The 13,428-nt window shown below is 53.4% G+C and overlaps 1 protein-coding gene across 8 annotated transcripts in view; it reads left to right on the top strand.

The window, feature by feature from the left end:
• The window catches only part of Mxra7 (matrix remodeling associated 7), a 28,384-nt gene extending 15,606 nt beyond the window's left edge, over positions 1-12,778 (top strand). The window contains exons 3-5 of one of the 8 annotated variants that reach the window (XR_358018.5): positions 3,807-3,900; positions 4,975-5,062; positions 7,873-7,906. Coding sequence is in view for 6 of the 8 variants with exons in the window: in NM_001398975.1 (NP_001385904.1) it covers positions 3,807-3,900; positions 11,060-11,174 (209 nt within the window). In the remaining 2 variants the exon portion in view is untranslated. Of the gene's footprint in view, positions 1-3,806; positions 3,901-4,974; positions 5,063-6,210; positions 6,609-7,872; positions 9,134-11,059 lie in introns of those variants that run through there. The other 7 variants (XR_001840338.3, XM_006247845.5, XM_006247843.5 and 4 more) reach the window with 7 other exon arrangements.
• Positions 12,779-13,428: the final 650 nt, after the last annotated feature.

Raw genomic sequence — 13,428 nt, 5'->3', positions numbered from 1 at the left:
TGGGTGGGGCAGACGGGGAGCCACAGGAACACACGGAGGCAAAGGGCCCCTGTGCATCCTAGACAAGCAGACAGGCTGGCTGGCTGACCTATCCCATTTTATTTCCTTCAAAGAGAAACCGGAGCAAAACAAAACAAAACAAACTAAACTGTTAATATTTATCAGATCAGTACAGCTAGTGCCCAGAGATATTTCTTTTTTCCTTTTCTTCTTCCTTTTTTTTTTTTTTTTTTAATTTTAAAGCAAACCCGGCTGCATCTTTAGCCACTGGCTGGCCGGATCCATGGGCAGCAGGGGTTTCAGAAGCGTGGTTAGGAGGCTGTGGGGGTCAACAGCTGCGGGGCCCAGAAAGTCCCCAGGCCCTCTAGAGGAGAACAGGCCAGAGGTTTCTATTGGTTTAGCCCCTGGTGCTGCAGAGGCACGTGGGGATGTCAGCCCCTGGGCAGCCAGGCCCTTCCTTGCTCTCCACTCCTGGATCATGGAGTGAGGAGTTAACAGCAGCTGTGGCCCACCAGTCTGTCTATCCCTGTCGGTGTGGCTACCAAAGTCCTTCTGTTGACTGGAGCATGCAGAAGGGAGGTTAAAACCGGGTGCAGAAAAAGCAGGCACACCTACAGGCCATCATTCCTAACTCAGGACACTCTCACATAGGCTAAGCCCTGTGCCCAGCCGCATGGCTGCTCCCGAGTCCTCCCTTTCGTCTGAGCCGCTGTCCCTGGATGGCCCCCAACACCCATGGCCTCCCAGCTATAACCAGGCAGAGGGGAGGAAGGCCAACGGTCTCAGCTGTTAGAAGCAAGCAAGACTGCCCTCCCCGCCCCCTCCCCCCTTGGAATAAGCAGCTCAGCCTCCCAGGCTAATTGATTAGCGCTGCTAAAATGACTTCCCCCGAGAGACTTGATGCCTGGAAGAGGAAGCCCCCACCCCGTACACACTCCCTGGGGACTCTCACACCGGGCCCTCTGGCTCTAACTAAATTGGATCGGGCCGCCGCCGCCTCGTGTGATTAAGTTAAAGCCCGAGTTAGGGCAGCTGTCCTAGCGGAGAAGCATCCGGCTAATCAGACTCCTCCCACCAACCAGAACCTAGGCGCGCGCCAAGCTGCGGGAGCTTCTTTTCTACGTTTATTTTTCTACAACAGCAGCACAGGAACCCAGATGTTGAGGTTCGCTGGTTTCCGCCGTTTCCGTCGGCGCTTCTGGGTCCAACCTGGGGGTGCTTCTGAACTCAGAGCTCTATTGCTAGTTGTTGCCCCTGGCGTGCAGGATAATTCAGGGATCTGGGATAAACAAAGACCGTCTCAGTATGAAAGCTGCAGCAGTTGCTCAGGGAGCTCCCCATCTCCAGCCTCCTCCTCGGTCTACACCCCGGACTTGAAAAGCTCTTGGTTCCTATGAGCTTGACCGGACAAGTGGGCTATCCTGTGCTATGCCTATTATCCTGGTTGGCTTGCTAGGGAGCTGCAGAGGAGAGCAGAGGGTTTCTGGGAAGGGAAAGAAAGAGCTTCAGACCCCCAGAGCCACTGCCTCATTCCAGCAAGAGCTCCGACAGCCAAGCAAAGCCCAGTTGACCCATATGCCTCTGTCCCCTCACCCATAGTCAGCTTGCTGTCCCGGACTCTCTATATCGTTGGCCTGAAACTTGATGTGGACCAGGCTGGCCTGGAACTCACAGAGCCCTGCCTCTCCCTACCCGGAAATGCTGGGACTAAAGATGCACACACCTGCTCTTTCAGCCGTCTACCTCATGTCGCTCCCCTCAGTCACCCTTGTCTGGGACCAGCTGCCCACTTGAGTCTTCCTTAACTGCATACTTGTCTTCTGGTCACCATAGCATCGCATGCTCTCGAAATGCGTGTGCAACGATTTGCGAAGCAAAGCAGACCCTTATAAAAGGTAGAGATTGCTTCTCAGGGAAGGCCTCGGGCCCTGGGCATCTGGCTAGGTAGGACCCCGGTCCTCCTAAGGGAGGCTTGATGAGGGGACAGTGTGGCCCTGCGGAATGTTTGGGTTCTGAGATCACCTTCAGAACCTCTTTCCTTTCAGCGAAGAGAGGATCCTGATCCCAGTGGCTTTTCTTCCTTCTTGGCAGCATCTATACATCTGAGGACGTGTGTGAGTGGGGAGCCTGACCTGCTGTGAGAGGGTGTGGAGGTGTCTCAGACTCTCGGGGAGGTGGTAGAAAACTCTAGAATAGCAGCTGAAAGAGGGGATACCAGGGTCACTCACTGGCTGTCACCGTCCCCAGCCGGTCTACCCTAACAGGCATTAGCTAGAAGCCGGCCAGCCTGCCCGCCATTCTCCATCTCAGATACAGGTTGGATTAAGGGACACTGGAGGCTTTGCTTCCAAGCGGATTATTACATCAGGACTCCCCGCTTTTCCATGCTGCCCTGCCTCCCTCTGCTCCCCCTTCCTCCTGTCAGACCTGCAGAGCTGCCCCTTTTAATAGTCTGCAGGGCTGAAGGCCGCTCTCAGACGTTGGCAGTCAGCCAAGCCTGTTCATTTGTGCATCCCATCATGGCCCGATGTATGCCTTCGATTGCTGATAACCTGGGGGAAGGATGGAGAGCCTGGGCCCATCTGTCCCAAGCCTGGGAGAAGAAAAGGAAGGCCTGAGTCCCTGGGGCCCAGCATGTGAATGGTACCTGCTATTGGTCCGATCAGCACGGACTGAGGTCGGGGGAGGCCACAGTAGCACCGAGGCAGCCTTGCAGGCAAACCGTACTGTTGACACAGGCGGGCAGACAGACAGACAGACAGACAGACAGACAGCTCTGGGTTGCCTTAACCTGGCCTGGGCGGGGAATGTCATCTGGAAGATGGAGCAGCCCAGCGGCTGGTTTCTCTCTGTGTCACTCAGTTTCATCTGTACCCCCTCTGCTCCCCATTAAAGACCAAGGTGTAAGAAGCCACAGGGGTTCACAGGAAGCATAGGGTGAGCCTGGGGCCAGGTGCTGGGGTGAGACCGTGACGTCACTGCATGCGCGGTGCCTCCAGGGCTGCACTCGGGCTACAAGGGCTGATCTGACAGCAGGTCTTTCTTCTTTTTATCTTCCCGTTTCTCTTTCTGTTTTGTTTTTGGTTCGGTTTGGTTGTTTTTAGGGGTTGGGTTTGTTTGCTTCTTTGTTCGTTGAGACAGTGTTGCTTGCTTCGTGTATCTCTTTGTAGACTAGGCTGGCCTTGAACTCAGAGATTTACCTGCCTCTGTCCCCCGAGTGCCGGGACTCCGGAAGAGTGTGACACTACCTCCTGGCTTTTTTTTTTCTTTTTCCTGCCAACTGAGCTATGTTGCTGGACACTTTCTTTGAAAAAAAAATTCTTTTAAATATTTATTTATTATATATAAGTACCCTGTCGCTGTCTTCAGACACACCAGAGGAGGGCATCAGATCCCATTACAGATGGTTGTGAGCCACCATGTGGTTGCTGGGATTTGAACTCAGGACTTCTGGAAGAGCAGCCAATACTCTTAACCGCTGAGCCATCTCTCCAGCCCCTCTGTCTCTGAAAATTAATGAAGGGAGAGCTGAGGATGTCGGTCAAGAAAGAATGCTTGCCTACTATGTACAAGGTCCTGAGTTCAATCCCTGGCTACACAGACACACAGACATACCGACACACACACACACACACACACACACACACACACACACACACAGAGAGAGAGAGAGAGAGAGAGAGAGAGAGAGAGAGAGAGAGAGAGAGAGAATCTAACCAGGGAAAGGGGATACTGCTGAGCATTGAGAGGGTCTGCTCTGCCCCCCTCAACCCCGTCATCAATAAACGTACACATTGTCCCCACAGGAGCAGCCTTCTCCTTTAAGTACAGCCCTGGGCAGCTGAGGGGAAGCCAGTACAAGAAGATGATGACCAAAGAAGAACTGGAGGAGGAACAGAGGTAGGCCGATTTCTGGAACACTAATTCGTGGGCCAAGCAGCGGTGGGCCTCCCGCAAGCCCCCGCCCACTATGCCCTCTTCCCTTCGTTTTCCGTTTTCTGTTTTGTGGGGGGCGGGGGAGGGGGTGCGGGTCCCTTCTCATCCTGGGAATATTCAGCCAGCTTCGACCGAGGGAAGAAGCTCCCCAGGGAGGCAGCAGGGAGGGAGGGCGTGAGAGAGAGGAGAGGAGAGTCTATTTCTTGTATCCTCTCTGCCCGACCTGGAAAACAAAGGAGCGAGATGCCAGGAAAGGGCCCGGAGCAGCCTCACTGCTCACTTATGCGTAGAGTCCCTGACAAAACCAATTTGTCACTTGAGGACAGAGCGGGATTCTTGGTGCTCATCCATCTGGCAGCCTCCCTCCTCCCGGCCCCCACCCACCACGTCATTCTCTATCTGTTCCGCTCTGCGCGCGCCCGCGCGGCTCTCAGCGCAGCGCCGCCGCTTTGCAGAGCTCAAAGGCAGCTGTATGGCTTCTGGCTTCTGGAATCAGGCCATTCATTCTCCTCTCAACCACTAGAGCCCCAGGATGTCGATCAGCTTCCCCCCCCCCAACATTTTATCCGGACTGCATGGGTGGCTGAAGGGGTGCTCGGAAGCAAATAGAATGTCAAGGTGGCCACAGCCCAGCCGTGCCCCACCCCCCCGCGTGCACCTGCCGCCCTGCCCCCCACCCCACCCCCAGCAATGTGAGCACAGCCCCTGATTATAGTGAAGTCCAGTCGAGAACAGAACCGTTTTCCAACCTCGGCACCCAGAGGGGTCTTTTGGGGACGAGGCTTGATTCATGAGGAGTAGAAGGCTGACCCCACGGCTCACCCCACCTCTCTAGCTGGCTCTAGGGCCACCAGCATCCCTCCACTATGCTGATTGCCCTCCTTGCACAATCCTGTCTCCCTGTCAAGATGCTGGGAGCAGAGGGATGCCAGTGAAGACACAGGCAGGAAGAAGCCCTTACTGTGGGACTCCCTGACTTTTTATGAGGACACTGCTGCCTCTCGTTGTGACCCCCATTTTGCCACCTTTATATTTCAGGATTGAGCTGACCTCTGACCTCACCTCCCTGTAGAGGGTCCCCTAGCCCCGGGCCACAAATGTTCTTGCAAACCCTTGTGGTAAGGAGGTTGGTTTCGTAGACTAGCAGTGCTTCCTTACATTGTCTGCTCTGTGTCCCCAACGCCCACCACTGACGTGGTCTAAACCCACCCCCTCCACCGCCTCCATAACCAATTAACGCATTCTGTCTCCTCTGAATCCATCTCGTTCTGCCTGTGCATGAGGAATCCCAGACACAGAAAGAGCCTCCGAGGTCCATTCAAGTCCCTGGAGGACCTCAAGGGCCCACTGATATAGGTGCTGGTGTACTTAGGCAGAGACCATCCTGTCTGAGAGCAGGGCTGCTATGGGGATGTGCATACGTCTTGCGAGGTGCCCTTGCTAGGTGCCCGATGTGGCTTTGTCTCACCCAGAGAAGGAGAGGCAGTTGGCTGTTCAGTGCAGGATAGAAACCCTGAGAGGGCCTGTACCCTCTCCATGGTGCGGGACAGCCATAGCTATTAATCTTCAGACTAAGGCCAGAAGCCTCCTGTGGTTCCCCCCACCCCCTGCTGGTGTTAATCCAGAGGACAGACAGGGTCATTTTCCTGAGGCTGTTTTGGAACTCCAGCTGAGGTGTTGCCACAGATCCAGCCCTGACTGGAGAGGAGAGAGAGGGCAGGGCGCCCTGCCATCCTAAAGGTTCCCGGGGATGGGGCTTTGGCAGCGTCATGGCCCCATTCTATCCACAAAGGTTAATGCACTGGAGGCCTTGAGGGGCTGTCATAGCAGGAGAGCCGTTAGATCTCAAGTCTGGGGTCTGTCACTGTCCCCCGTCAGAGCTGAGGCCAGGAAATGAAAAGGCAAAGTCGCTTCTTTGTCATTTTCAAAGACAGCAGACTCCCCACTGCCCGAGGGCTGTCTTCTTTCTCTGTGTCTCTGGGTGTCACCAGACCACCCGTGCATGACGCGCTCCACTGTGGACACTCGGCTGTTCTGTGAGCTGGAGAGTATGCCAAGGAGCTGCTCCTGCGGTGAAGGAGGAGTCCCTGACTCCCCAGCTTAGGGCAGTCCTCGCTGTGTGCAGGAAGGGCTGCTAGAGGTCCCAGCAGGGTCTGAGTTCATGTTCATTCCATTGACCTCCCCAGCATGCTTCCCGAGGCTCTCACGCGCCCGCCCATCACGCGCCTGCCCATCTCACCTGACATCTGCTTGCTCTCCCACCCCTGCATGCAGGCCCAGCTGGAGGGGGCATCCCCTGACCACACCTCTGTGCTACGTCTGATGCTGGGGCTTGCAGAGGCTGCTCAGGCTGGCTTCGCCCTCCTGTCTCTGGGTTCTGGAGAGAAGATAGCTACGAGACAGAACTGGACCCAGCCGAATTTGGGGGAGCGGCCCTAGAACCTGTCCCCTGAGAAATAGCACGAGTGCAGAGCTGGTGAGATGGCTCAGCAAATAAAAGTGCTTGCTGCCAAACCCTGCTGCCTGCCGACCTGAGTCCGATCCTCAAACTAGTTCGATAAATAGGGAGAGCCCAGTGGTATGAATTGTCCCCCGAGTTCCACAGGCACACATCCACAACATACATACTCTTGAATCCGCGCAAAACGAATAAAATGTAATAATTAATAATAGTAATAATAATACCCATTCATGTTACCACCAAACTAATGAATTACCCTCTCCAGCTGGCGGGGTGCCTGTCTGACTTGCTGACTTGTCCCTACCAGACTGCCTCCTTCTGTTTCTAGGCTTAGATAAACAGGGAAGCACCCTGTTAGCAGGTGAACAGTGCAGCATCCCCTCACTTTCAGTCATTAGCTGGGCCGCCACAGCTGCGCCTAGAACCCAGCTCTTCAGCGGGCTCCCTGCTTCCCCCCACCCCCGGGGTTGATCACACAGTCCTTAGGGAGTGGCACTTAGGAAGCTGGATGTCCCCAATGGGTTCTCCTACAGTCTCAGTTGAGACTTTCTGCCCCTGGATCTGCTCAGACAAAACTCCTGTCCAGGGCCTGGGAAGAGAGAAAGCAGTGACCGCTTAAGTCTTGGCCGCTCTGCACACTAACCTTTTTGAATTCCCTCTGGGTGAACATGCACACTCCTCCTCCCCTGCTCCCCACATCGGCTCTGTCCCTGCCGCTCTCCAATGCTTCTTTCCAAGGCTTCTATGGCGGGTGCCACCTCCCTCGTTGTGGATCGTTGGCTAGCGGGCTCTTGCTCTCCCGGGCAGAGAAACCCGGCTGGCTTTGCTTCTTAGCAGGATATTCTACCTGCTTGTACACTAACTAAGCTGGTGCTGACAGGACAGGACAGGCCCCTCACAATTGTGGCTGACCTGCTGTAGGGCTGTTATCTTTTCGATCATGGAAATAAACTGGACCCAAGAAGAGGGTTTCCTATGGCCTATTAGGGCAGTTAGGGAGGTGGAAACCCCACAGGGCTGAAAGTATGCACTGACTCCGGCGTCCAGCAGAGGGCGCCAAAGGCACACAATCAGACCTCTGGCCCTCAGAGAGCTTCTGGGGGAATCTGCAGGGTTAGGTCCAGAGCCCTCGCGGCAGACTAAGACCCAGGCAGCAGGAAGCAGAAATTATCTAAGGCAATAGGAATGCGTCGGTGTAACCACAGAGCCAAGGCTTAGCAAGCTCACTGAGCATCGGCTGTCTCTCAGGAGCTGGAAGTGGCCCGAGACCACCCGGCTCTGGGGGTGCGGGGGTGGGGACTGCCAGAGCTGTGCCACTGGGAACTGCTGATCTGAGAAAGCGGCAGAGTCTGCCATGGCCTCTGCAATTCCAAACATCCTCCTTCTCATCCCTGTGCCCACTCTCCTGTCCTGTGCTGCTCCTAAAGTCAACTGAGCCAGAAACATGATCTCTCTCTCCCTGTTTCTCTTTACAGAACCGAAGAATAAAGAAGGTGTCCCTTAGCCTCCTCCTGAAGGCTTTCTTTCCTTTTGACATCCTAAAAGCTTGAGAGAGTTAAAAAAAAAAAGCCCCCCTCCCTCAGGGAGGAGCCAATGCAGCCTGGGGTGGGGGAGGGTTGCACATTGACCAGCCCCTCCTTGGGCTCCCCTGGACTAGCAAGATCCTGGGAATGGCCTTGTCTCTGTCCTTCTCAGAGGTGTTTATGAGGGGGAAGCTTGCCAACAGTATAGGCTCTGGCTTTTACCAGCCATGTTTGCTCCCCACACAACCTTCGAGCCCCACCCCACCCCACCCAACACCCCGTTCCCACAATCCCTCTATGCTTTTGTCCTCACTGAAGCCAAACCACCAGGTTTGAGAAGTAACAGACAAAGGAAGTGAAGCCCACTGGTGCTCACTTGTGGTCAAGGGTGGTCACCCAGAGATGGTCACCCATACCCACACACATACACCGGGCAGGGGCTCTTTCCGCTCTGGCCGGAATGATTGATACCAGGTATTAGCTTTAATATGGTTTCCCTTTACTCCCACCCACACCCCGGGAGTCCAGGGCTCTCAGTACTAAGAAGCCTTTTTCACTAGTGTTCTTATCGCCTCAGCCTAGTCTCCACTTTTGCTCGCAGAAGCAGGAACAGTGCTAGCTTCCAGCAGACTGCTGGATTGTGCATTTTCTAAGGCTTTTTTCCTAGCTGACTCAGAACCCCCAGCAGATAATCACCCACAGGTCCCAGGTTAGCTTTTCTAGAATTTTATATTTGACAGTATTTATACCAGACGACTTGGAAGTCGCAGACGTGTTGGCGAAAACATTTTGTGTGTATGTGTGTGTGTGTTTTTTTTTCCTAAAGCACTAGGTTTTTAGAAGACTTCCCATTTAATGGGAGCCTGGAAAATGTCCAACATCGGCTGCTTAGCTGAGTATTCCTGACGGTCCTCTCCCTGATAACTCGGGTTCAGGGCTTAGGTCTGAACAGGCAACGAAGCAGCCGCAGACACTGCCTTAGTTAGACACAGGGCCACGTGACCGGCACAGTCTCACTCCCTTGTCCCTGAACAGCAATAGTGAATTCCCTGCCTAAGCTGGGATTTCCTCCACATAGAATAGCGACTGCCTCTGGATGTGGCTAGCTAGGCTTGTGTGGAACCAGAGCATGACTTGTGGGCAGCAAGCCCCTCGCATGGCTGGTGGCTCAGCTCTCTGTGTTCAGGCCAATAAACATTGAGTAGAGAACCTCGGTTACTGTGTGTTTCTTCAGTTTGCTTTATTTAAAAAAAAATCTTTAGAAACAATAGGCGTAACATTTTAGCCTACTCTCATGTTTTGATGCCTTTGACGATCCCAGCAGAGTGTGGAGCCACAGTGTGCACACCTGATTGGAGATACACATCCCGGGGCCGGAGAGATGGCTCTTTGGCTAAGAGCATTTGTTCTTGCAGAGGATAGATATGGGTTCAGTTCCCGGCACCCAGATGGTGTGGTTCACAGCCATCTATAACTCCAGTCTCAGGGATCCAGTTCCCTCTTCTGACCCCTGAGGGCATTGTCTATACACCATGTAGGTGAGACTTCCATGCACATAAAAATAAATATAAATAAGTAAATAAATAAATGAATGCCACAGCCCTGTAGTTATGGGGAAGTGGTGGTACCAGCCACGATCCCGGTATCTGCAGGCAGATTTTACATAGTGGATTCCAGGCTAGCAAAGTCTACATAGTGAGACCCTGTCTCAACACTCCTGCCCCCCAATAACCCTAATAATAATTATTATAATAAATACACAACTGCGGGGTTGGGGATTTAGCTCAGTGGTAGAGCGCTTGTCTAGCAAGCGCAAGGCCCTGGGTTCGGTCCCCAGCTCCGAAAAAAGAAAAAGAAAAAAAAAATACACAACCATCATGGCCACCAAAACCTTACGGACAGTTCATTAAGGGTCAGCCTAACCATGCACCCGACGGTGATTTTATCCATGGCTCTCAGGACACCCTCTCTGTTCACCCTACCTATTCTTCACATCGTAGGGTACAAAGTGCAACCTACGTGCCCTTACAGCAGAACTGAAGACAGACCTAGTCTGTCCAGACAGAGGAAGGTAGGAATTGGAACACCGGGACTCCAACTGCTAGATGCCACTGTAGACAGAAAACCGTTTGCCGAGTGGAGGGTGTGGGGCGGGGGTGGGGTGAGAACTCACAGAAGTAAGAATGCACAAGGGCCAACCTGACACTCGGGAGGCAGAGGCAGGTGATCTCTGAGAGTCTGAGGACAGCCTGGTCTACATGGTGAGTTCCAGGATAGCCAGGGCTACAAAGTGAAAACCGCAGCCTAAGACCTGACACGTCAGGACCACCCCTCCAGACAATCAATCCAGTGGGCAAAAGCTTTGCTGAGACCCGCTCGGTTATATCAGACCTACTGCATAGCTGTAGCAGCCGTGGTCCGGGGAGGGCTGAGATCTGAGCTGAACCGTGGCTCGAATTCTCTCTAGGTCCCAAAGCAGTAGTGTGTGTCATGGAGGGTCAAGAATCCATGCTGACAGGGCACACACTATTCCTGGCTTCGGCTGCTCAGCCCACCCTTGCTAGTAGCTATGGGAGTCCTTCTGTGCGGGTCAGGTAATGTGGCCGTAGTCTCACAAACCACAAGGCAGCCATGAAAACCATGTGGCCAACACGGAGGCTCCCGCATCCACCCGCACCTACTTCCTTCACGTAAGGAAGCACCCCTTTCTCAAGGCAGCAGAACCCAGGGGCTAGATTTTAACCCACCCTCCGCATTGCCCAGCGCTCTGGCCTGCACATCTGTATGCCCACATCTCTATGCCTCCATTTCCTTCCCTGCTGGTTCGTCTCTCTAAACCCAGGTTGCTCCTAACGTATTTTCTCTCAGCGCCTCAAGCCACTTAGCGACACAGGGGTCCTTCCTTCTCACCCCACTGTGACATGCAGATCAGCTGTAATAGGCACAGGCAAAAATTGAGGCTCGGTGGTTTGAGATCAAGGTTTCAGGGCTAAAAGTGTTAGGGCAAACCACCTGCATTTTGCACCCGGCGCCAGCACAGGCCCCGCCCCCGCCCCCGCCCCCGCCCCCGCCCCCGCCCCCGCCCCGCCCCTGCCCTGGGTCGGGAGCATCTTCTTCCTCTCATCTTCTCTCCTCACAGAGTTCAGAAAGAACAGCTGACTGCCATCCTTAAACTCATGAAGGACAACAAGGACACCTTTGGCGAGATGTCGGATGGGGACATGCAGGAGCAACTCCGACTCTATGACATGTAGGCCTGTCACCAGGCAAGGCGTGACCCAGGACATCCCGATAACCCTGAGGAACTTGGTCCGGGCAGTTGTGACTTTATTTGAAGAGACGGTCTTATAAAAACAGACAGACCTGTGTTATATAAGGATCTGCTTGGTCCCTGCAATGTATATATCCTGCCAGAGGAATCGACATTATTTCTTCAGAGGAGGAAACTTCCCCTGCTCCCTCTGGCTTCGGCTTGCTAGTGAGGGTCCAGCTGTGCTGTGTTCTACAGACTCAGGGCGGGAGGGCCAGGAGAGATGATGGGGGTTTGGAGCTTGGGACCTAAGTACTCGGTGTAGACAAAATACGGGGTGCTATAGGGGGGATAGGCGTCTTCTAGTAACACCACATTCTTCATTCTGCCCTAGGGGTATTTCTGGAAGCATCTCGGGTGGCTGCTGAAGCAAGCAGTAGAGGAGCAATATTTTAGCAAAAGTCTGATTGAACTGCTCAGCCGTCACCCTGGGGCAGAACAGTGGGCCGCTGCTGAAGTCTGTCTTTAGTATAGTCATGCCTCGAGCGTGTTTGCACACAGGGGATTATGGTCGACACACAGCAGGGGTAGAGCATGTGTGTCCTAAGTTCAAGGCCTCCGAGTTTCAGCACCAGACACCCTCCCCACCCCCACACCCCACCCTGGACCCAAAAGACAACCCGATTGGTACCTTTGGTGAGACCAGTGGCCTTTAGAAAATGAGAAACTACCAGAAAGCATCCAGGGAAGTTCTCCAGTGTCCTCTTAAGTGCCAAAGCAGACCGCTCAGTGACAATGGTGTTGGGAACCATAGTCCACATCTTGTCCTACTTTTTATCACCCCACTTGCCAGAAAGTTCATAGCCCAAGCAGACTGAATCAAGGGTATCCTAAGACAGAAGGAGGAAATGTTTTTGTTTTTGTTTTTTGTTTTTTGTTTTTGTTTTTTGTTTTTTTGTTTTGTTTTGTTTTGTTTTGTTTTTTTTTGTTCTTTTTTTCGGAGCTGGGGACCGAACCCAGGGCCTTGCGCTTCCTAGGTAAGCGCTCTACCACTGAGCTAAATCCCCAGCCCCATGTTTTTGGTTTTTGTTTGTTCGTTTCTTTGTTTCTTTTTCCAGATAAGGCTTCTCTGTGTAACATTCACTGGCTGGCTGTTCTGGAACTTGCTCGGTAAACCAGGCTGGTCTGGAACTCACAGAGATCCATCTGCCTCTGCCCCCAAGTGCTGGGATTAAAACCTTGTGCTGCCACCACCTGGCCAGTAGGAAAGTTCTTAAGGTCCGATTTTATTTGCTAAAATAAAACTGAATGGATACAGAGACATAGCTCGGAATGTGGAGGCCAGAGTTAACCTTTTAAAGATTAACTTTCTTTCTAACGGAGTCTGGATTGCGTATGTGAGCTCAGGTGTCTGGAGAGAGGGCTCAGCCAAGGGTGCTCTTCCACAGGACCTCAGTGCAGTTCCCACAGCCCATGGCAGGCAACCCACAGCCTCCAGTTACTCCAGCTCCACGGTGTAGGAACCTCCTCCTCTCCTTGCCTCCACGGGTACCACACTCATGTACACGCTCGCGCACGAATGATGAAATAAATGTATCCGCAGACTCAGAAGCCATTCTTAAACATCCCTGGCGTCACTGGTAAGATTCAATACAGAGTGTTCCCTCCATCCCATGAGGAACCAAGAGGAAACCCCATTTACTCACACACGTCAAAAGGAAGACAGATCAACTCCAGGAGGGCTGCTGACAAGCTAAGGCGTGTGTGATGGTTAGCACCCAAGACCTAGCATCACCTAGGAGACGCACCGCTGGCTGTGTCTGGGTGGCCGTTTCCAGGGAGGTTTAACTGAAGAGGGAAGGCCCATGCTGAAGGTGGGCAGCAAGGTTCCACGGGCTGCCACCCTGACTGGATAACAAAGGGAAAAGTGAGCTGAACCCGGGTGTCCATCCCTCTCTGCTTCCTGGCTATGGACACACTGTGGCCAGCAGTACCACACTCCTGCTGGGACCTCCTCACCATGGTTACAGGGTGGACCATACACTTGTGGGCAGAACAAGCCCTCCTCCCTTAATTTACATCTTGTCAGATACTTGGTCACAGCATCGAGAGGTGTTATTGACGACACAGAGATGCAGGACATGGGCTTCAGGCGGAACAACTTGCTCCACGGTGGTGAGGATGGAAGTTTGAATCCCAGCATCGGTCTCACAAGCTGGGTATGTCCCCACAAACACCTGTGGCCTTGGTTTTGATGG

This window comes from Rattus norvegicus, chromosome 10 (assembly GCF_036323735.1).
Source record: "Rattus norvegicus strain BN/NHsdMcwi chromosome 10, GRCr8, whole genome shotgun sequence".
Lineage (NCBI taxonomy): Eukaryota > Metazoa > Chordata > Mammalia > Rodentia > Muridae > Rattus > Rattus norvegicus.
This window is presented reverse-complemented; position numbering and strand designations above follow the sequence as displayed.